The sequence below is a fragment of the Drosophila elegans genome, unplaced genomic scaffold, assembly GCF_018152505.1.
Source record: "Drosophila elegans isolate 14027-0461.03 unplaced genomic scaffold, ASM1815250v1 contig_476, whole genome shotgun sequence".
NCBI lineage: Eukaryota > Metazoa > Arthropoda > Insecta > Diptera > Drosophilidae > Drosophila > Drosophila elegans.
Window position 1 is genome coordinate 6,254,651 of NW_024545863.1, and position 23,896 is coordinate 6,278,546.

General features: G+C 43.3%; 2 protein-coding genes across 6 annotated transcripts; one reads left to right on the forward strand and one right to left on the reverse strand.

Annotated features, from left to right (window-relative positions):
* Positions 1 to 64: 64 nt before the first annotated feature.
* Positions 65 to 14,562, reverse strand: LOC108140510 (tyrosine-protein kinase Abl). 3 transcript variants are annotated; one of them, XM_041709259.1, is made up of 10 exons: positions 14,418 to 14,562; positions 9,947 to 10,838; positions 3,922 to 4,496; positions 3,102 to 3,832; positions 2,819 to 3,038; positions 2,485 to 2,753; positions 2,258 to 2,419; positions 2,001 to 2,196; positions 1,844 to 1,930; positions 65 to 1,781 (listed from the first exon to the last, which is right to left on the reverse strand). In XM_041709259.1, exons 2-10 carry the CDS (start codon positions 10,728 to 10,730, stop codon positions 1,605 to 1,607), a joined length of 3,201 nt encoding a protein of 1,066 aa, XP_041565193.1. In that variant the 5' UTR covers positions 10,731 to 10,838; positions 14,418 to 14,562; the 3' UTR covers positions 65 to 1,604. The 3 variants fall into 3 exon arrangements, with proteins under 3 accessions (XP_041565193.1, XP_017118783.1, XP_017118782.1); XM_017263294.2 differs by having other exon boundaries at positions 14,231 to 14,562; XM_017263293.2 differs by lacking the exon at positions 14,418 to 14,562 and having other exon boundaries at positions 9,947 to 13,672.
* Positions 14,563 to 18,558: 3,996 nt separating this feature from the next.
* On the forward strand, positions 18,559 to 23,093 carry LOC108140509 (putative elongator complex protein 1). 3 transcript variants are annotated; one of them, XM_017263292.2, is made up of 6 exons: positions 18,560 to 19,184; positions 19,245 to 20,388; positions 20,447 to 21,844; positions 21,902 to 22,133; positions 22,202 to 22,572; positions 22,905 to 23,093. In XM_017263292.2, exons 1-6 carry the CDS (start codon positions 18,618 to 18,620, stop codon positions 22,967 to 22,969), a joined length of 3,777 nt encoding a protein of 1,258 aa, XP_017118781.1. In that variant the 5' UTR covers positions 18,560 to 18,617; the 3' UTR covers positions 22,970 to 23,093. The 3 variants fall into 3 exon arrangements, with proteins under 3 accessions (XP_041565192.1, XP_017118781.1, XP_017118780.1); XM_017263291.2 differs by having other exon boundaries at positions 18,561 to 19,184; positions 21,899 to 22,133; XM_041709258.1 differs by having other exon boundaries at positions 18,559 to 20,388.
* The last annotated feature ends 803 nt before the right edge of the window (positions 23,094 to 23,896 follow it).

The following is a 23,896-nucleotide window of genomic DNA, read 5'->3' on the forward strand; positions in this document are numbered from 1 at the left end:
TTCCTCATTTGGGTCCATCCTTTGTTGCATGACAAAAAAACTTAAAAAGAAACGCCAAACCCACTTCATGCTTGTATTCTTTACTTTTATTAAAAGTTTCAGAACTCTCTGCCTCCTTTAATCACCTCGTTTAAGATTTGTGTATTGGTGCAAGTTTGTGTGGTCTTTGCCGGGTTTTGCTAACGCGTAGAACTTTCTTTTACAATTGATTGATTGATGTGTGTATTAAAAAAATAATAACTTTAAAATTAATTAAATGTATGTCATGTGGACGTGTGTATGTGTGAGGGGGTGTATTGGTGTGTTGGTGTACTAGGTGTGTTTTACATAAAGTATACTAAAATTAAGTGTTAAAGCAAAGTGGCTGCCGCTTGATCGCAAATTAAAACGCATAAATGTACAAGTTTCTTAGGGGAACACTAAAATAAGCACTAGGTATTAAGTAAATTACGGGGTACGTTTAAAAAATAAATTACATTTTGCCTTTGCCTTTCTGCTAGCTGATTTAGAGTACAGAGAAGGAGATTCCTTGTTAGAAGAATGGACCGAATAATGAACAAATCCACGAACTTTGCGCGTAATAATTTATATTTGTATAATATTATTAATCGATTCATATGCTAAATACGTAGTTAATGTGTATTGTATTATATGTATAGACGTTTTAATGTAATGCATATTTTCACAAGTGTTTTTCTCTTTACTTTTCTTTTCATTCTTTTGAGTTTAAGGACACGCGACCGCAGTCGCCTTCGTTTACGTTTGCTTAGTTTTCGCCTTCTCTTTTTGCATAATTTTTGCTTGTTTTTTGATTTTCAATACAAATAAATGTAACTAAATTTAACTAATTCTCAGCGTGTTCTCTTCTCCAACGACTTGTTGGACAAGTTCTTTGTGGTCATCCCTCAGTTTTGTGCTACAAACAGAAACGGTTAACAGAAAAAGTGTGGAACTCGAATAAAACTTGGCGTTTCTACGATTTCAAAGGGAAACATTCTACAAACAATTTCTTTAGACAGGCGCCCCCAAAAGATGAGGAGGCGCTCATATGTATGCGTATTCTATAACATAAAGATACAGATGTGGTTACGAATCCAGAAGAGAAATGATACAGTGGAGTCCGAACCAAGGAGTTAACTAATAAATAGCTACAGTTACTTGTAAAGTTACAGTGTACACATAACATAATATTGTGGTAGTTAAAGGTAGTAATAGTAGGTAGGCTATGCAGCTGCTCTTCCTCCAATCCATCGCTATCCCATAGTCCGTTCGATTGGTTATCAATTAATTATATGTCGGAAGCTGGCGCAACTCACTAACATTGCTTGATTGTGTTGGGTTCCTTCGCTTAGGCTTACAAAACTTACTCCATAAATTATATATGTAAATAAATTGTTGTAAAGTAGTTATATATTCATGTATGTATATAATCGTACGAAAAATTGTTGCGTTCAGTGTCGGTGTCATGTCAGTTTCAGCTTTGGATCTGGCTCGTTTCTGGCAGGGATTGGCTCTACCCTTGGCTCCGATGACAGCTGCTCTGAACAATCCGCATAAGTTGCTTCCTATCGCGCTGGCGTCAATCCAGGAGGCACCGAACCTCCTCACGCCGTGGCATTGTTCAGCAACTGCAGCTTCACCTTGAGCTCCGCGAATGTGGGTCGCTTGGCGGGATTCAGGTCCCAGGCCTGGCGCATCATCTCGTAGATCTCCGGTGGACAGCCCTCCGGTGCTTCCATTTTATAGCCCACCTCAACGTGCTTCACCACATCGGCTAATGGCTATAAGGGACAAGAAACTATAGTAAGTCACGCCTTAAGTTATAGCCCAGATCTGCACTCACAATTCTGGGATAAGGCACGCGTCCAAAGGAGTAGATTTCCCACAGCAGTATGCCAAAGCTCCACATGTCGGATTTGTTGGAGAAGCGCTAAATGGGCGACGACAGAGGATATTAGTCAGAATGTGCCATGTTTAAGTACTCATTCATTTAAGCTCACCCCATTTTTGAGCGCCTCGGGAGCCGTCCATTTGATGGGCAGCTTGCCAACGTCAAGATTATAGCATTCCTCGCGTGCCAAACCGAAATCCGATACCTTGGCCACACATTCCTCCGAGATAAGGACATTGCGGGCTGCCAGATCGCGATGCACAACCTTCTTGGCTTCCAGATATTCCATACCAGAGGCAGTGTCGCTAATAAATGGGCAATGTTGGTGAAAATCGATTCGTAGGAGTCTCATATTAGACTGCTTACTAGGCAAAAATGATTTGATCCTTTTTGGTTATGTGCTGTCGTCCGCGCGATCGCAGGTAATCAACCAGTGATCCCTTGCTCATGTACTCCGTAACCAGATACAGATGCTTGCTGGTGAAGACCAGACCGATGAACTTTACCAAATTGTCGTGCTCCAGCGTGCTGAACGAAGGTAAAAAAAGATGTATGTGAAAAAGGAGGGAAACATAGATGTGCGGAGAACTCACGTCATGACCGAGGCTTCGGCCAGAAACTTTTGCACGGCCCCCTCGTCCTTCAGCATCTTGACAGCCACCTTCTCGTTGCGTAGTATGCCCAGCATCACGTCCCCGAACTCGCCCTTGCCGATGCTCTCGCGCAGCTGCAGCTCCGCCTCAGGGATCACCCAGCCCTTGTCCACGAAATCTTTGGAGTTGATGCAGAACTCTTGTTTGCCCAACTTGGGCAAGCACTTAATCAGCTGCGTGCACAGGCCATCCGCATCGGCTTCATAGTGCTGAATAGATATAGAAAAAAGTGCTTTAATACGGGTGTATTTTGGGCATATTTTGGCTGACCTACCGCCACTAGCTGTCCCAAATTCTCAAAGTACTCTTCGTCGTCGATGGTCAGCTTGTTCTCCAGGTACTTAACCCGATAGTGCTCCACCTTGGACTGGAAGCAAACGCAGAGCGTGTAGTCGCCGGGGAAGTTTGTGGATTCGCGCACCAGGAACAATCCATCCTCACGGGGCTGCAGTAGGTGCTCCGCCTCGTCCCGCGTGATGCTGCCATGGAACCATCTGGTAGAAAATAAGGAAATGGGTTAAGATAATGGTAAAATGTAATACTGGATGTCAACTTACGGCATGGCGTTCAGCTTGACCTCGCACCGGGAACGACCTTGCTGCGGTGCCATCGCTGTGGGCGACAGGGAGGCGTGGTTCATGGCCGTGGTGGAGCCGCTGGACCACGCACTGCTCGCATTAACTCCGCTGGCCACAGCACCAGCCCCATTGATGTCGAAGCTGTGCAGCGAGGTGGACATGCCCGCCGACCCACTGCCACTGCCACTGGCGACTGGCGCCGCCTGGGATGGCTGCGTCGGTTGGGTGGCCGTGTGCAGCAGCATATTGCTGCCGTGCTGGCTGCCACTCAGCGCCAGACTCTTTGGCGGCAGCGCCCGCTCGGCGCCGTGCAACGCCATTTGGGCCGCATTCAGCGAGGAGGACATCAGGCCCGCTCCGCCGGACGCACAGTTGGCCAGCAGCTGGAGGTGCTGCTGTTGCTGCTGCTGGGCAACGGCGGCCACTGCGGCGGCGGTACCGGCTATCGCCTGCGATCCCGCCGGCTGCACAGAGGTCACTGTGGGGGCGGGCGCAAACGTGGACAGTATGCTGTGGGAAGCCTGTTGCTGCTGTTGTTGCTGTTGCTGCTGCTGCTGTTGGCTCGCCGTCTGCTGCTGCTGCTGCTGTTGCTGCTGCGTCTGGCTGGGGGACTTGGGCGAATGATTGCTGGCGCTGCTGATTAAATTATGACTATTAAGCGCATGCGATGACAAATGCAGTGCAGCTGCCGCGCCCGCCTGGCTGGGATGCTAAATAATAATAATAAAAGAAAAGAGAGCAATGTCAGTAGAGCAATTTAATAAACATGGATGCAGTACAGCCAAAGGTTACAACCCACCACATTGTTCTCGCGATGGTGGTGGTGATGCGGCGGTATACTGGGCGGCACAATGTGCGGCTGCGACTGGCTGAGCTGCTGCTGGTGGAGCAGCACCGCCCCCACCGCCGATCCGGCTGCAGGGCCAGCGCCAGTGGATCCCGCACCCAGGACCGCATTCGGTTGGGGCGCGGGACGCTTGTTGTGCCGCAGCGGAGCGGTGGGCGGCATCTGGTGGCCGGTGGTCTGCAGGAACCATGGATCGCCGGCCGTGCTGCCCGTCGCCGCTGCAGCGGCCACCGTCACCGACGGCTGCGAGAATCCGCGATGGTGTCCGACGACCGTGGTTTGTCCGTTCTGCGTGGCAGTCGCGTGGCTGTTCATAGCCGTGCCGGTCGTCGTGGTTGCACCTTCGTTGGCTGGCGACGGCTGCTTTGGCTTCCTCAGCGGTCCCTGCTTGATCTCGACGGTGATCAGATCGCCCTCGCCAGACGCCTTCCTCGAGAGCGGTTCCTTCTTCTCCTGATCCTGCTCTTGCTCCTTGCTCTGGCTCCGCTCCTTGCTGGTCTGGTTTTCCCTGGCTAGGGCTTCCTCGTCTGCAAAAATGAAAATGAATGCGAACTTTAGTTTGTTGCCTTCCAGAGTTATCAATTGGTCATGTTATTTGCTGATATAATGAGGCCAAAAGCATCTAATCTTATCACAGCTCCGCACAACACAATGTTTATCTACGTTAATTATAATATTAATTCCCAATAAAATCAGCTGGACAAATATGTTACTTATTTAATGGCCGCATTTGGAGTTATCGAATAGATTGGCTAGAGTGTGTTTCAAACAGCAATCGTTTCCCATTATTAGCACAATTCGGTAGACAATGGCAAGACTGAAAGACACATACATCTGTCAATTTAGATATCTAACAATTTTATCTTTATTAATTATATAATTATTTCCTCACGGGAATCAGATCGTCAAATATGCAATTAATTTTGTGACACGACACACAGGTTTCAATTATATTTTTATGGATTAGATTTGAAATATCTGACATTGACAGAATGATAGTATTTATGTTGACCATATAAATTTAAACAGGTAAACACATATTTGTGCTTTAACATTTTATTGTGATTTATAATCGCCAAAAAAGTTCTTTTTTTTTACTTCATTTGTCAAGATTCCAGTACACACATTTCTCAGTTGTAATGTCTGAGTCTCTGATATCGAGCTTTACTTTCCGGATGGCCAAAGCAGTTTTCGTGATCGTTTGGAGGCCAAACGCACGTTTATGTATTTAATCAGTTAGTCAATTCAGACCACAAATAGCTGCGATTGCATAAGCCGCTTTGGATGTGCAATGATAATTGTTGGTCAACACACTCAACACTCAACTCAGTGACTCAAATGGACACAAATGGCATGTTAATCGGGTGAAGTGAGTGAATCCACTCGCCAAATGTAAAACGTTTGCATGTGACGGGCATAATTAAGCCCAGTTTACTGCGCACTTTTAGGGTTTGGGCTACTGTTTGCCTGGACACGATTTTAGACTCGGAATGAGTCAGTTTTATATCGCTGTATAACTTCCCACAAAGCTTTACACACAAAAAAGTTTGGAAAAGTATTTAAAAAGAAAGGTGGGTTCAAAAATAGTGGTATAGTAGTTGTTAAATTTGTAGAACTATTTGGTTCAGAACACTTTATTTCAACAAAAAAAGTATTTTTGTTTAATATTTTAAAACCCATGAATAAACAATTTTTATATTTTCAACTATTCGTCCAAATTTGTTTTAAAGTGTTTAGGCCAATCCCCAAAATGGAACATATTCTGCCAACATTCGCTCCCCACTTTACATCACTTGTAATTGCGCTGTTTTAGGCAGTGATGGCTCTTCCAGGGGCTTAATTTCTTAATTTTATGCAAATTTCATTAGCGAATCTCGCTCGCTTGGCGGAAACGCGTTTTGCATATTAAATTCTCATTCTGGGACGTGGATTTATCGTGGGAGTGAGTGAGTGAAGCCGAGGCGTGGGCATTGTTTAAACTGCGACAGGTTGACAGGGGAGAAGCGGGACACGCGCAGGTCAGTTTACCGCTCTCGAAGGCCCAAGACCTTGCCCGTAAATTATTGGAAGCCACATCCGCAATGAACTGGAGTTTGGAGATTCGACTATCGGGCTAAATTGGTTTAGCATGACTGTTCGAATGCGCGAATCCGTTCGGCAATTGCAGTCGGTCATACAGTAACAGTCATCGCCGTATCGTCAGCGGCTTCCTGTTCGCCGGAGTCGGAGCTTTGAAGTCACATCCGCAGACAATTGTCTTTATATTTGTGTACTCGCCGCTTATTGTTTCAATTGTTCAACCACAACCTGAAATTTAGCGCTGCTCCGTGGAAGATAAATCGAATTTGGACTTTTGAAAAGTTTGCTAGTGCAATACAAATAAACATGTCGATTTTCGATTTGAAATTGAACACTGGTTGGGTTGTGAACGAAATATGTGAGGCGAGATGCTCTCCGCATAAAGTGCTGGTCTGTCCAACTGATAAACACAAAACAATTTTAATAACAAAACTATATTTTCGAAAGCAAAAATTAAATGCTAACAGTTTCAAGAAATATTTGTTGTTCATAAGCAATTTACGGGCACTAAGAAACATAAATATTTTCATTAATAAAGTTTCAAGTGCAATACTTTTCGATTATGATTTAAAAATAGCAGTACGATAATTTTTGTTTATTTTGAGCTTGATTTATGTGCGAGAACTTCATCTTCTCGGCCTTGACTCGAAAAAAATCATATATATTGGGAACTGAGCCTTTCTCATCCCACACATCTCCCCAGAGTGTGAGTCAGAGTGTAATACAAATAATATTAAGATTCACTCGTCAAAAGAACAATGGGAATTTTTCAAGCCTTTGTCTTTTATTTTATTCTTAACTTAGGGTGTTTAATGATAGCGGTTTTTGAAAGTTAATTTGCGTAAAAATCTGGTCTTAAATAAAACGCCTTATCGAAATGGATAATCCTTTTTTTTTTTGCATTTCCAAATTTATGAAAGTGTAAAAACACAATGTATTGACTGTAAAGTGCCGGGTATAATCTTATGTAAAGCCAATGCCCACTCGAGGTACATAGCTGTCATCACCGGGAGTGACTCGGAGCCTTTGATTAGTCAACGCCGGTGACAGGCCAATTACTATGTTCCCCCCACCTGTCGATGTTTACATCTACAACTTTGCATGTGCGTGATAGCTAGGTAACGACAGGTATTGCCACACACACCTGTGGCTTCGGCAACCAGACAAATACAAAGTGTAAATAATAAAACATCGCTGTTCTTGCAAAACCAAAAACAAAATCACCACAAGTAATAAATAAGTGTTTTGGTTTTAGTTGGATTGTAAAGCGAGTCGAACATAAACTACCTTTGAAATTCGTAAACAAAAAGGTAAATAAAAGAAGGGAGTGGATGAGGCAGAGAGATAAAAACACGCTTCGCAAATATAAATCAACCGCTCTTAAATAATTGAACAATGCCTGGCAAATGAACATCAAAATGGCGATTTGTGTATTATTTGAAATATTCAAAGTATAATAATCATTAAAAATGCACAAAGTTAAAATTAACGACAGCAACATGCCGGACATGAGTGCAAAAAAGCGCTTCCAAAGGTTCGCGAAAAAGTGCAAACAATAAAATTGAATGATTCATTGGCCATTGGCCGTTCAACGCACATATCGTGCGGGTACGTTTACTTTTGCAATGCACTGTGGACTGGTTGTGGGTGTTGAGCAAAGTCAAATGAAATGCGCAGTAATCCGACTGTCTCGATGAGGTAATACTAATTAAGCAAAGCGTCGAAAATGCACTGCGGAAAATGTGTCAAAAAATGGGATCGAAGTTTAGAAACAAAATCGATTATTTCTACAAATAGATATTCTGTTTTTTAGTGTTCTCCGGTTGAAAAAATGCAGTATAGTTTTATGGGATCATTAAAATTGGTTTACTTTCCAAACGGAATCAAAAGCACTTATAGATTAATATAATTGCATATATTTTAAATCTCTATTTTAGAGCTTGAAACATAAAATAGTTTTCTTTGGATATAATATTCCGTGTTCAAAGTGAATCAGAAAATTATTTAATCAGCTAATTATTCAGTTGATGTGCATTCAATTGTACCCTAATAGATTTATTCTCTATTCACTAACTACACCGCCGGGGATTAGTTGTTGATGTTAATCATTGTTAATCATTTAATCCTCATGACCGTCCAAGTTAGCTAATGAAAACTCTGTTTGCTTGAAGTTGGAGCTCTGACTGACAGCCAGATGATTTCTCCCTTGGGCCAAGGCGTTGGATTAAATTTGTATATAAGTGGGCAGGAGATTGTGGAAAAGAAAACAGTAAAACACCAACATAGCTAACAAGCACATACGTGAGAATCTTTTGTATAGCTTCCTTATTGTTTGAGTTAATGGGGAACACACACACTCCGCAAAAATAGCAAAGGAACATTAATTTTTTTGTTAAACCGGATATTTAATGCACTTGCATTTAGAAGAAAAGGAATATTTAATATACATGAGCAGGAAATTGAAAATCTTAATATATCAGTTCAAAATTAGTTAACGTTTAAAGAATATCAAAAGAAAAAAAATATATATATTGAAATCATTTTTTTTATCTTTTATCAAGACTAATTTAATTCGTATAAATATATACAACTTTTTTCTTAATAAACAGTTACTTTTAATAAGATTCAAATTCTGACTATACATTTACAAAAAGACAATCCACTTTAAAAATTACAAGGTGCCATGTTTTTTCACCTGTTCCTTGCCAATTTCTGTGAATAATTGCTCTACACCATGGCTCTGTACATATATAGATCAAGCATTTGGATGGCAGGGGACCAAGTTTCCGACATTCTCACACTATCTTTTTGTGGTTCAGGAGAAAAGGGGCTGTAACGACAGGTAAATACACACAGAAGACAATCATTCCTGCACAAAGTCAGTCAACAGTTGCCGGTGGTTCCTGGGCCATTGTGTTGCCACCAGTTGGAAAGTGCAGGCCGAAAGAAAGGTAACCTTAGTCAGTCAGTCAGTCGCTGGGTTTTGGCACAAAAGGGAGGGAAAATGGGGGAAAAAAGCCATGAATGGAACGCAAGGTGCTCATGAATGGCGTGTGATGGTTTTCGCCGGTGCTCAGAAATTTGCATATCGCATGCGAGGCGATGAGCAGCAGGAAAACCGCAAGCAGGAAGAAGGAAGCCAAGTGGTAGACTACACCTGTGCAAAAACATAGGTACATGTATCTGTATCTGCTAATTACACGGTTAGCTGACTCACGTGGTCGACCCTGGGCGAAGAGTTGGAGTCGTTCGTTTGGGTGGCCCATTCTGCGGCCGGAGAACCCTTCTCCTTCTCCTTCTCCAAATCTCGACGGGCCTTAGAACAGACGCAACTGGACACCGCTGACGGAGCTTGGCTCTTTTGCCAGTTATTGCCCAACGGTTAGACCATAATCCAATACCCGGGCCCAATGTCAGCGAGCGGCAAAAGAATTCGGACGCTTGGAGTGGCTTGAAACTCAATCTGCGGACCGTTTGCAACACCAGCCGCAACAATTGGGAACAGGGCTGAGTCGTTGACTGTTGTAGATATGAATTTTTAGGGTTTGCACATAACTCATTTAAAACAATTAAAGGAAAACATATTTAAATACTAATTTTAAAATCTTGTTTTGACGAAACATATTAAAATATTAGTTGAGTAGATTGTTTTTGTATATTTCAAGATTTTCTTTTTGACTAAAAATTTTATCAAAATGCAAATCATTTTTAGATTATGATTCTCAAGATCTATTATTTCAATATAGTATCTACGTATCATAGTGAAAGTGATTAACATTGCAGTAGAGGTATCGATTTAACTATGTTAAATCTGAGTTCAACATTAAGTTTTTAACGATTGCTCGATTTTATCATATATTTAAACCATTTTTGGTTAAAGATCTTGTGGTGTACTAACCGAACCACTCCTCCGAGCTGGCGATGGGCGGAAGCGAGCACGAGGATTGCTGTCCGTTTTTCCTTGTCCTCTCCCGGGAATTTCCCAGGGATCTGTCTTTGGTGTGTTGGAGCTCGGATTTGGTTTTGGCCGCCTGGAACTTGCGATGGGCGCAGCGTAGGAAGTTTAGCAGTCGAGCATCGATGGGCGGGGAGGATTCGTTTTTGGCAGGTGAACTTATTGTATTCGGCGTACTTCGTCCTGTATTTGGTGCATACTTGTCGCAGAAATAGAACTCCCGCCGGCGGGGAGGCGCATAGGCGGCGCTCAAGCTGCTGCACAGAAGGATGGGCTTGCGGCGCGCCCGGGAGATCACCTGGCCACCACTGTGGGTGGCGTGGGTGGCCGCCTCCTTGTGTGTTGCACTGCTGGCGCTGCGCGTTAGTCCCAAACCGGATCCTGGTTCCGAGATTGCCTCCCGGCTCTGCTTGCACCAATAGATGTCCTTGCTGCCAAAGTAGTAGCGTCGCCTCGTGTCCTGCGCTCCCGATCCTCGATGGCTCCGATGGCCCACCGATCGATTGGACCGCTTGCTGGTACTCGAAGCCGTCTGACTGCCGCTGCTCGTCTGCGAATTGTCGCTCTCGTTGTTCGAATTGGAAGGCGATGCGGACGCAGATTTCAGTGCCCGATCCGAGGAAGCCGATCCTGCTGCACCTGCTCCGTTGGTAGGAGACGAGGGCATGAGGTACGAGTTGGACTGGATGAAGACGCCATCGCAGGTTATCTTAATTGTTGTCACCATGTTCCCGCATTGCGTTCAGTTCGCGTTCTGATTGGTTTTCTATTTCAGAAAACTCTACTACTCTACTCTTGGTGGCGCAATGTTACTGTATGCATCTGGTTCAACTATCTATTAAACAATTCAAAGAAATTTCTTATAAAAAAAAGCTTTCAACTTTATATGCCTTAGTTTGCAATTCCCATCAATCTACTGCCAATTTCAATATAATTTTTTCCAAGTGAAAACAGGAGATAGTTCTAATGGAAGCCATTGTTAGTGCACAGTAGCAGCTAATACAAAGAGCAAAAATTAACCGCCCCGCCCTGTCATAGAACTGAAATCGAGGCTAATGCCCAACATGAAATGGACAAAGCCCGGCAAATTGTTTTCGTTGGTAATAATACTAATTAAGGTTCTGTAAGCGCTTCGATTTGGTATCGGCAAGCATCGAGGTAGTCACAATGGACTACTGGGCGGAATCAATAGTGAAGCGACCGGGGCAAATAATGGCTGGCAAAAAAGCGTAAATGGGAAAATTTCTAAAGTGAAAAATTCAAGCTAAAAAAAAACAATTGGAATAAATTCCATGCCTTGGAGAGATAGAAAAACAGAGAAAATCCTAGAGGTAGCTGCAGAAATTGGCTTTATTGCGAGGAGGGGCAGCCCCCCTTAGGGTACTCCACTAAATATGTTTTTTTTTTCTTTTTTTTCTTTTCCATTCCTCGGCAAGTCAATTCGCCACATTAACGGTTTGTCAGCGGCTTACTGGAATAGTCGACAATGGCTTTGAGTGCTCCACAAACAGCTAAAAACGCTGGTTGGGCCAAAATCAGTTGCCATTCCATGTTGTCTTACTTCTCTGGGTTGGGAAAACACGAACCAGTCGCCTGAATTGAATTGGAATTTACTGGAACTCTGGCTACATATTGTGCAAATAATTTGGGCGTGGGAACCTCGCAGTCGACGTCGGCAGAGGAGCGAGCAGAGAGAGCTATTGTCTATCCCTAGGCAGGTGGCAAATGTTGGGAAAGTTTGTGGAGGGAAAGAGATGCTTGTGCCCCGATAATTTGATATAGTTGTAAGCAAGATAGGGTTGTTAATTACTCGGAAAATGTATGGGTTTAATACTAAGCAAACAGGTATCGGTTATAAGTAGGGTTATATTTTACTCTTTGCCAAGAAATTAATTAATGCAAAATATGTTGATTTAAAAAAATAGAGATAAAAGAGATAACATTGTTTTTATTTGCGATCCCCCTAAACTCTCACTGAATCTTCACTTTCCTTGGCGGGTGGAGAACTTTCCTGGACAAATGTCAACCCACAATTAAATATGCAAATAAGCCAGAATTGGGCACGTGGAAAGTGATTGCTTATCATGACCCACAAAGGAACCGGGGGCCAAATGAAATTCTCCGCACGATGACTGTCGTTGCGAGTTGGGAAAAGCGTTCGGTCGGCTGAAAAAGCGCACCCAAAAAGACAAAAAAAAAGCTAATTAAATAAAACAATAACAGAATTATGTATGACACAACAAGTTTCTGTCGCTGCTGACGAAATGCAAAATGAAAAGCAAAAGCCAAAAAGTGGAATCAAAATTAAAGCCAAAAATCTAAGACGTTGGCTGAAACAAAGAGGGCAATAAGCGGAGAGAAAAGTGAAGAGTTAAAGACAATGGGCCGGGTTTTGGGCCTGGTTGAAATGCGTAAGTTTGTTGGTCCGGATATCCTCCGAATTGGCGGATTTTTAGCTGCGTTTCGGATCGGTTTTAAGCGCCGGCGGCAGTACCTGTTGCATATATCATTTTGGCAAGCAGTGAGTGAAAGTTTCTTTATACCCTGCCCCCAAACGGTAACTAAAACATGGACAAAAAACCCGAATGGACAGCAAATTAACTTGGGACAAAGAGCATTTAGCATTCGCCATTGTTTTTGACCATTCCGGGGCTCAATTAATAATTTAACTTTTACAATTATTTTAACGTGCCTGGCACGCATTAAAAGAAAATGAAGAGAGTCCAAGTCGAGAAATGAAAAACGAAATGCGCCATTGGCTTTAGAGTGTTAAGAGCGGTGCGGGGGGCAAAAGTTTGCCACTCAGAGGGTTAAGCTCGTCTTCACTTGTGTGCAGTGAATGGCAAATTGAATAAGTGGATGGAAAACACATAAAAGCCGTGTACAGAGCCAAGAAAAACATAAAAAATTGTTTCACGCGTCTGCAGTTGAAGTTTTTTCTCTTCCTTTTTTTTTTTGTCCACTTTCACTCCGTCCAGCGGAGTTGGAGATACAAATTTTAGCCAAGGCTCGGACTCGCTCAGGATGACGCTCGGCGGATTAGTTTCCCATTCAGAGAGCGTTGGCGAAAACTAGTTACAGTTTAAGGCCCCGGTTTTTTGGCCGATTAGAGCGGCGATGACTAATACGCTGGAAAATTGAAAATGCCTCGACACGCCAGCCTACAATGTTTCTGTGTTGCTGTCTTTTTTCCGGTTTTTATTTTGTCAAAGTCGAATGTCTGCACGTCGCCAAAATTAGCGTGCAAATCGATTGTGCAGAGGCTTTAAGCCGAGTGATTCATGCAATTTTGGGATCAGCCGCGGTCCATACTTGCAATCTTAGATCGGATTAAAATGTGCAGTTAGAGAGCGAGAAGAATGGAAGAATAAACGAAGAAATTGCAGTAATGTGAACCTGGGGCTGGGGGAATTCAATCCACGGAGACCTGAGAAAACAATTAGCACTCTGAGATTGAAGTTGGCCCGGGGAAAACCTGGCAGTCGGAGAGGAGAGTGGAGGGGAGTCAGCATGCTGCCGAGGCACTTTCATTTCAGACTTTCAAACAATCAAATATGCAGCGTCGTGATCGTCTTCATCAGTTGCACATGAAAAAAAAGCATACATCGAAAAACTTAATATGAAACGGAGTTTCTAAATACATTTTAAAGTTAAATCTCAATATGGTGGTTCAAAAACTCATTTTGGAACCATGCTTGTATTACTTAAGCCCCCGAAAAATGTTATACTTGTAAATAACTACTAATAATTTAATGGTTTTCTGTCAGAAAAGTAAAGTAAAAAAACGAACCTCTTTAATTATTTAATTGATTTAAAGTAATTAAATTAACATTTTTTTTTAAAGAAATTTACCAATTGTGTTTTACTAATCATTCATGAATAATGGTGTTTTCTAGTTTAATGGTCAAATCTCTAACAACATTTCGGTGTACCCCATGCAACTTAAAAAAATCTTTGATTTTGTCTGCGCATGCCTTGAGCAAAATTGAATTAACCACAGACACACTCAAACACTGATTGCTACTAATGTCCGATACATCTGACCCAAACCCATAATTAAACGGACATCCCCAACATGGCAAACAAATCAAAATCCAAGCACACAAAGGTCATTGCGCCACCAGAGCCAAATCATAAAACTATATACATATATCTAAGAGGTATTCAACACTGAGATCTAGAGGAAACTAATCTCCCTCTACGCTTTTTGTTTCACTTTCTTCGCACTTTGTTAATAATTTGCATAAATCACTTCCTTGGGGCGCCCTCCGAATGCCGAATAAAAAATTATTCGCGCTTGTATAATTAATTATTTCAATAGCGATATCAACAATTCCAATTCGCGCGGTTACATCACGAGCGTCAGCCTTTTGTGTTGCACTGAACGGATTATCAGAAAGGCCACTTTGCATACCGTCATAATTTATTGTTATTAAATATTGCAAAGAGCCAATTGCAATCGATCGAATCGTTGGCCAATTCGCACACACGCGATGATGAGCTGCGCATGCGTGGCGAGCGAATTTATTATTTTCGAATGCTAGCGCGACCGCGCGCTTTGCCTGCAAGTTTTCAACTGAAAACCGCTGCACGAAGTGGCCGCCGAGGCTGAGTCACGATAAACAGAAAAAAACCTCTGAGCTCGAGAGAGAGCGTTTGCCAAGCTTTGATTTTATTCGTGTTTTGTGAGCCGGCTTCTTCTCTTTATCGGCCATATCGCATGCGATTAAGACCAGACGCTCGCATGCGATCGCCCACCTGCTGCACTTTTGGCCACCGACTCGGTATTGCCATTTCAAAGCTCCTCGAAGTGTAAATAAAATCAAAACATGTGTTGCCCAACTCATTAGGCCAATTTTGGTATTTCAAGTCGTAGCTGCGGTCTCGCTTTTGGCCTGGCCAAAAGTAAGTCACACTGCGGTCGACAGTTTTTACACAGAAAAATTATAATAAACAATTTAATAATTTTAAAAAGAATTAGCAGCGATTGGGAGCTATAATTCATACCTTTCCATAATATACTTTATAAGGAACATTTGAAACAAACAAGTCTAAAGTTAGAAAAGTTGTTTTTAACTACTTATACAATTGATTGAAAAAATAATTCATTTCAGTTGTACAATTAATAACCATCTCCATATTTAGCATCATTGTGATTTATATTTTTAGATTAAATTAAAAAGCAACGATACTGTTTTATGTTTTAAATATAGGGTTGTTTAGACCAAAACAATAATGATAACCATATTAAAATTGTATTGACACACTTTTCTAAGAAATTTTAAAAAATTTCTGCAGTGCAGTCTGTGACATCGGAGACTTGAGCCCAATGCGATCGTAGTTGCAGAAACACACATCCAGCTTTGTGGCACGGATCGATTTCCTTTCTGTTTCGTTTATTTGGTCTAATTGCCGCCGCTGGCCATTAACTCCCCCATTGTTGGTCCCCTGTTCCCTCTCTCTCTCCATTTTTTTGGAGCGTCTTGTATAGCAAATAGTTTTCCTTTTGCATGTTTACTTTTCGTCTCCGTTTTCAGGCAATTTGTTGCCGCTGTCGAATCAGTTGTTTGCAAAAATGTAGACATCAAAATGTTTATTGTTTCTTTTGCATCCAGCATTTGCAGTTGCAGTTGTACAGTTCGTGATTTTCTGCTATTTTTCTCTTTGGCATTTTTTGCATATTTGCAGAGCAATTAGCATCAAAGTGAAGTCGGAACTGTGAATAAAGAAAACCAGCAGAAGATTTCCTGACGTCACCAATTCTGCCAGAGAATTTGCCATGCAAATCGTACAGCAAGTAGATCAAAGCGAGGAATATGTGCTAAAAATAACCGCAAAGCAACATAAACAAACAAACGGGGAAATAAGCTCAAATATGCAACGAAATTTTGCGCGGGGCAGGCCAATAAAATGAGAGCAATAATAACTTAAAGAATGCCAAACACATAAACGTATATATATCTACGGTTCCAGATAAAATATACATATATATCTATATATATCGCAAACACAGATAGACCTTAATCCATATTCCTTCTGTTTGTTAATAAGATTTTATAAGCAGTATGGCGACACGACAGCTTGTGCTTGTATAAAACTCTCTAGTTTTGAAGCTTTCTGGATCCAATATGTCTTCTTTCTATTGCAGGTATTATATAAGTCGAAACGAACAAGATCGAACTTTTAGTATAGCTGCCATTGGCTGAAAGTTGTATAGGAAAACGGTAAGTCTATAAAAAATAATTTAATGAAGTAGACTCCCATTGGGAATACCTAGTCACCTGCCCAACTCCAGATTTTTTTGCCAGTCGGACTAATTAAAATTTGAAAATTCCAATTAGCATTCCAATCAATCCAGAGCTACAGTGATCATACAAAGGCCTAATTAGGCGCAAGTGAATATGACGAAGATATTCCATAATAGGCGCAATAAAGGGTATATATATTGAACACTGGGCGCCAAAAATGAGTCTTCCCTCATTCCAACGCAAAAAGTTCACGCAACACTGACCTCACACACACATATACAGACAAACCCCCACTCACACAGATACATATGGAGTATAACGCCCACGCATGTTGCAATATACAAACAAACAAACAGTGGGTGGTGGGGGGAGCTTTGTGGCGCCTACGTGTGACGTCAGCGCACGAACATTTTTGCCGACGACGCAAAAACTGACCGAAAGAAAACAACAACAAAACCATTACTACGAACGGAAATCCATAACAAAAACTACGATGCGCCACGCTTCGGTTATTGCCTTTAATTACTACTGTGGTTGTCGTTTTTGTTGTACGCATTGGTCATTCATGGCCCGATTGTTACCTATATATGTATATATTTATATATTTTTTGTGCGTATATGTTTCCTATTCAAAAACCAAGCCAACAACAACAAAAATTTCGCGCCGTAGAGTTGTAAAACTTGTTTTTGTTTTCGATTTGATTCGAACCAAAATGCGTAGTTTTTTGTGATTTTTATTATGATTATTTTTGCTTTTTTTGGGATTTTGCTTTCGTTTGAAGACAACTAGTTGACCTCAGACAACAGCATTAAAATACAAATATAAAGAAGCTGCAAATTGTTGACCCAAAAATAGGCAAACAAATACAGTAAACACTTTGTTATGTGCAATATTGAAAAATAATGCACTGCTACTTTTTGTTGTTTTCTTAAGTCATTCTTTTGTTAGCACTAAAACTAAAATGTGGGTTTAAACATTTCGAATTGTATATTGATAACACTTGGCATAAAAAAGCATATTAGTGATGAGCACTCTTCTTTATTTTCGCATTCTTTACTAATTCGTTTTTGGATTTAATGAGTTCACTGCCTCGAGTGTTAACTGTCTGCTTTTACGGGTATTTCTTTATTTGTTTCCTTTTTCATTTTCATTTATAATTATCATAATGAAGAGGCAAAGTTTTATGCAATATTTGTTTTTCATTGTTGGAATTGTGCAATGCTTTTTGTGAACTGTTTTTTGGTACTTTTTTATTTGTCGAGTTTCGATATCCTTTTTTCGCAAGCTTTCGTCACTTTCACACCCACACACACACACGGACACAAACACTTACACGGCGACAAGTGTATTAAGGAAGCAGACAGCGCGACGCTGCAAAAAAAGGGCGTTGGGCGGAGTCCTTAAAACGGGCTCAAAAACAACTAAATAGAAAAACGTTTTACCAGAACCATATGACTTACCAGATTTACAATGCTGTTTTTCTGGATTTCAACTAGAGTTGTTAATATTTGTTGGTCTGTTTTGCTTTGTTGTTACTGTTGTTGTTGTTTTTGCTTCTAGTTAACATTCCAATCCGACGCTGCTGCGCTGCCGACGTCTCTGCTTTCTGCGCTGCCTGTGCTGGCGCTTCAAGCCATCAGCCACATGTACATTTCATTGGAATTATCACGCATATATAATAAAGGTGTATCTTGATATATTTATAAACATTTGCACCACCTTTCCGATCCGATATGTGGAATATAAATACACATAGACACTTGCACAAGCACTCTTACGCACACACACACGCGTAATGTGACCAACAACTGGCTGCTGGTTTTGTGGAATTTCAGATTCTGTTCTCCTTGTTTTCGGCCCTCTTCCGTTGATGCTGATGCATATCCGCACTTGCATCCGATTCAGTTCAGCCCACTCATGGCGTTTGATTATATTTCGATTGCTCAAACAGTCCGCAGCACCAGCAATTTTAATTTAAACAAAATATTCACACGAGAGCAGAGCGGCCATCTTGCGCTAGTGTTGTTCAATTTTTTTTTGCTGCTCTGCAGTGTGACCAGTTCGCGGCAGTGCTAGAATGTTTACCATTCCTTTTGGTGCAGTTTAAGCTTCTTCACGTCATTTCTAGCTACATTCTGTTTCTAGCTATATTTTCAAGGATAAAATGTTAATTATACACAAATTTTAGAAAGTATTTCGATTAAAAACAATTTTATGCTCGTTAAAGAAACATCTGTGCAATCAAGTACTCATCCATCAGCAAAGTGAATAGAGAGAATACCCTACATGTCTATTATTTACTGAAATCTGCAGTGAAATTAAAAGCTCTGGTCACACGGTTCCACACGTGCAATATTTACGAAATATGCGCAATCTAAAGCTGCAATATTGCAAGGAGCTGGATGCAGTGGCTCATCCTCGGCAGCTGCTTCTGCAGCCGGAGTTGAATGGCGACACCTCGGACAAGTCCTTCGTGGTGGCCGATAACAAAATCTACGTCGTGCAAGAGTCTGGAGATATCCGGCCAAAAGTCATTGCCGATCTGCCGGATATTGTGGGTGTGGAGTTCCTGCAGCTGGATAATGCGATCTGCGTTGCCAGCGGAGCGGGCGAGGTGCTCCTCGTCGATCCTCAGACTGGATCCACCAGCGAGGGCACCTACTGCGACGTGGGCATCGAGCGCATGGCCTGGTCGCCAAACCAGGAGGTGGTGGTCTTCGTGACCCGCACCCACAACGTGGTGCTGATGACAAGCACCTTTGACGTAATTTCCGAACAGCCGTTGGACGCGGAGCTGGCGGCGGATCAGCAGTTCGTCAATGTGGGATGGGGCAAGAAGGAGACGCAGTTCCACGGATCAGAGGGAAAGCAGGCTGCCAAGCAGAAGGAAGGTGATTCCACCGTCAACCAGGACAACCAGGATCTTAACCAGGTAACTTTACTCTACAATAATTTAAGAGAACACAGACTTATCTTTTATAATACCCCTCAGGATGTTAACATTTCTTGGCGCGGTGATGGAGCATTTTTTGTGGTCTCCTATGTGGCCGCCCAGGTGGGTCGCACCTTTAAGGTCTACGACTACGAGGGCAAACTCCATCACACAGCCGAGAAGAGTGCGAATCTGCAGGAGGTGGTGGCCTGGCGACCGGCCGGGAATTGGATTGCTGTTCCCCAGAGTTTCCCCAACAAGTCCACCATTGGCCTTTTCGAGAAGAATGGCTTAAGGCATCGCGAGCTAGTGCTTCCCTTCGATCTGCAAGTGGAGCCTGTGGTTCAGTTGCGCTGGAGCGAAGATTCGGACATTCTGGCCATTAGGACAGTTACCAAGGAGGAGCAACGGGTCTACCTGTACACGATAGGCAACTACCACTGGTATTTGAAGCAGGTGCTGATTTTTGACCAAGTGGATGCACTGGCTCTGCTCCACTGGGACACGCGAATGGGAGCCGAACACACACTGCACATTCTCAAGGAGAGCGGCAAACAGTTTGCCTACCGCTGGGCCTTCGCCGTGGATCGTTACGAGCGAAGTGGCGTCGTGGGCGTCATCGATGGCAAGCGGCTATTGCTTACGGATTTCGCCAGGGCCGTAGTGCCGCCGCCCATGTGCCAGCGCGTCCTGCAGTTGGACAACTACATCAACGCATTCACCTGGTTCGAGACCAGCTTGTGCGTATACACCTGCGACCGCAGGCTGCACTCCTACGAGCCCATGCAGCAGTTGAGCGGCCAGGAGCCACAGGCCTGCCTACTTATGCCGGATGCAGAGCTTTCACGGCTGCCCCTGGCCAATCTTACCTACTTTTCGTGTGACTACCTGCTGGCTACCCACAGCTCGGGAGGATCCACGCGTTTGATGCTGCTAAACAAGGATCCAGACGAAGATGAGATCAATGAGAAGGGCGAGCTCTGTTACCGAGTGCAGAGCTCCCTGCGGATTAATGGGCTGGTGAACGCCCTGACCATTGGCGCCAACGCAATGGATGAGTTCTATGCGCAAACAGTGAATAATGGCCACACCTATCAGGTGTCTCTGAAGTCAGACAATACGCTCAAGGTGGAGCGATCTCATGTGCAGTTGACTCAGGCTGCTGACCAGATCGAGTGGTTCACCATCACCAGTGACTCTACAGGTGCCTTAAACTATCCTACTTTGATTGTTTCATGTTTTAACTCAATTCCCATGTCTAGGCGGTCTTATTACCCTCCGCAATCAACAGCTGCTTCATATGGATGGCCATCGCATTGCCGAGGACGTCACTTCCTTCTGTGTGGTGGGTAACTATCTAGCCTACACGCAGCTCAATGCGCTGCACTTTGTTCGACTGAAGGATCGCCGCCAGGTCGCTAGCAGGAACATTGAACGTGGCGGCAAGCTGGTGACGGCCGTGGCCAGTGAGGCCCGTGTTGTTCTGCAACTACCGCGCGGCAACTTAGAAGCCATCTGCCCGCGTGTCCTCGTACTGGAATTGGTGGGCGCTCTGCTGAGCAGGAAGCAATACCAGGCGGCAATGCAAATGCTGCGCAAGCAACGCATTAACCTAAACATCATATGCGACCATAATGTGGAGCAGTTTGTGGCATCTGTGAATATCTTTTTGCGCGAGATTAAGCAGAGTCAGTGGCTGTGTCTCTTTTTGAGTGAGTTACAGAACGAGGACTTCGCTAAGGGCATGTACTCCAGCAACTATGAGGCGGCCAAACAAACCTATCCGTCAGACTATCGGGTGGAGCAGAAAGTGGAATATGTATGCCGGCTGCTGGTTCAGTCCATGGATCAGGCCACTCGCCCAGAGGACGTGGAGCGCTTCCGCTTGCCTATAATCACTGCCTATGTAAAGTTGGGTCGGTTGGAGCAAGCTCTTCAACTCATTTGGCGGGAGAAACAGACGAATGCCGCCCTGGCAGATCAGCTACTGAAGTATCTGCTGTATCTAGTGGATGTGAACGAGCTGTATAACGTTGCCTTGGGCACCTATGATTTCGGACTCGTCCTGTTCGTGGCCCAAAAGTCGCAAAAGGATCCCAAGGAGTTCTTGCCCTATCTCAACGAACTGAAGGCTTTGCCCGCAGACTATCGCAAGTTCCGAATCGATGATCATCTTAAAAGATACTCCTCGGCTCTTTCCCATTTGGCTGCTTGTGGAGAGGAGCATTACGAGGAGGCTCTGGAGTTCATTCGTAAGCATGGCCTATACACAGCTGGGCTGGCCAGCTATCGGGGGCACATTGAGTTCCACAAGAGCATATGCGTGGCCTATGCTGATCACCTAAGGTCCAATGCCAAATTGGATAACGCCAGTCTCATGTACGAACGCGGAGGACAGTTGCAGCAGGCGCTACTCAGCGCCAAGCACACGCTTGACTGGCAGCGCGTCCTAGTGCTGGCTAAAAGACTGGGCGAACCGCTGGACCAGGTTGCCCAGTCGTTGGTGGGATCGCTGCAACAGCAGGGTCGCCACATGGAAGCCTATGAGCTGGTGAAGGAGCACGGCGGTAACCGGGATCGCCAGTTGGAAGTGCTGCTAGAGGGTCATCTCTACAGCAGGGCCATCTACGAGGCGGGTATGGAGGAGGGAAATGCTTTGGGTGAGTCTATCATTACACCCAAATAATTTTAAATAACGATTTATTTTATTTTAGCAGAGAATATTGCCCCCGCTCTGCTGGCTTATGGCGCTCAGTTACAAAACTCCCTGCACGCCGACTTGCAGCTCTTCCTGGAGTACAAGCAGCGTCTGCTGGACATTCGCCAGCGCCAGGCAAAGTACGGGGAGGGGGATAACGATGCGGATGTGGACCTCGAGGAGGTGGACTTGCTGTCGGACACCACCAGTTTGCACTCCTCGCGCTACAGCGGCACCTCGCGGGGCACCGGGTAAGCCAATGGATGCTCCACTGCACCCGGCCAAAGTTTCACTTTTCCACTCTTTTCCTCCTTTTCAGCAAGACATTCCGCTCGAGCAAAAACCGACGCAAGCACGAACGCAAGCTGCTCAGCTTGAAGCCGGGCAACCCCTTCGAAGACATCGCGCTCATTGATGCGCTGCACAACCACGTCACGAAGATCGCCCAACAACAGCAGCCTGTGCGTGACACATGCAAAGCGCTGCTTCTGCTCGCCGACGAGGCGGTTGGGGATCCCCTGGCGGCGTCACTGCAGCGTGAATTTAAGACTCTGCTGCAGGAGGTGGAGGCGGCGCTGGACGAGATCTGGACACCTGAGCTGGTGGGCAACGGATCGATGGCACAGCATCTTACGGGACCCAATGTGGACTACTTGGCGCTGCAAAAGGAGCAGCGCTATGCCTTGATAAGTGGGTATTATTTTACTTAACCTTTTTGCCTAGTTTCATTTCTTTTGATCCTGAAAATGTAATTTCCAAATGGACTTCTGATATTATCTCCGCAAAATTCCGAGTATTTTTTAATAGTCAAAATTGGAGTGTTCAAATTAAAATATTTCTAATAGTTCAAATTTATTCTGCTCAAATGAGTGATACAAACGTTTTAAAATTAGAAAATTGTATCCTAAACTATAACCAAGGCTAAAACTTAAGACTATTTTAAGTTACCCTTGAAATAATTACTTGTCGAAACACAAAAACCACCTTTACCAACTTGTCTAATGGAATAATTAAATTTGTAGGTCCCCTGAAGCGCTTCAAGCCACAGCTGAATCTGATGGACTGGCAGCACGAGATCCTTCAGTGAGTCACCGATGGATGGATCATTGGATTTGCGTGCAGCTCTCATCCTCCCCCAATCCGTTATCTTCTTACCCATCCCACTGTTTACTTTCACTGCTCTGAAAATAAAAGTAGCATTGAAATGCTAATTGAATGGATCAAATTAAACCAAACGAAGTCGCTGCAGTGGGCAGTTGAGTGCCAGTCCAGTGCCAGGCAGCTGGCAAAAGTGGGCGGGCATGTCTCCCAACTTCGTGTTTGATTTGAAGCTATCTCTTTTATTAGGGGGCGTCGGCTCTTACTTATCATTTACATTCAGCTACGCCCTTTATATTCGTTTTTCGGAAAGAAAAACATATTTCCTGATAGTTTCCTTTTGCTGTTGCAGTCAAGCGTTTTGTTTGCCAAACAAAAACCGTAGTAGGTTGGAACCGGTTTCACCTGTCCGGGATTTGTTGTGGGCGCCCATTGTTGCCAGGTAGACGTGGAGAGAACATTGGAGCAAACATATTCTTGAAAGGAAAACAAATTATCTGTTCACATAAAATATAAATGGAAAATATATGCAAGGTTTTTAACTATAGCACAGAATGTTCAGTGTAATAACACTTTTAAATTTAGCAGAGTCGACATTTTAAAATTACTTAAATAAAATTATCTTTAGTATACCAACGAATTTTAAAAGTTTCATTGACAAAAATTTACTTTAAAATCATGAAGTAAATGTATAACCTAAAAATGTTTATTCAGTTTTTGTACATATGGTCTTTTGTAATTAAAGAATAATAATAACCTGACAAAAAAAGTTCATTTAAAGTAAAAATGCAAGTTTGTCAACAGTTTTAGGTTTACAGAATACAGCATCCATTGGTTGTTAATACACCAGCAGCCTGATTTGTTTATTTTAGTTACAATTAATTTATTAATCTTTAATTATCCACTTGTACCCATA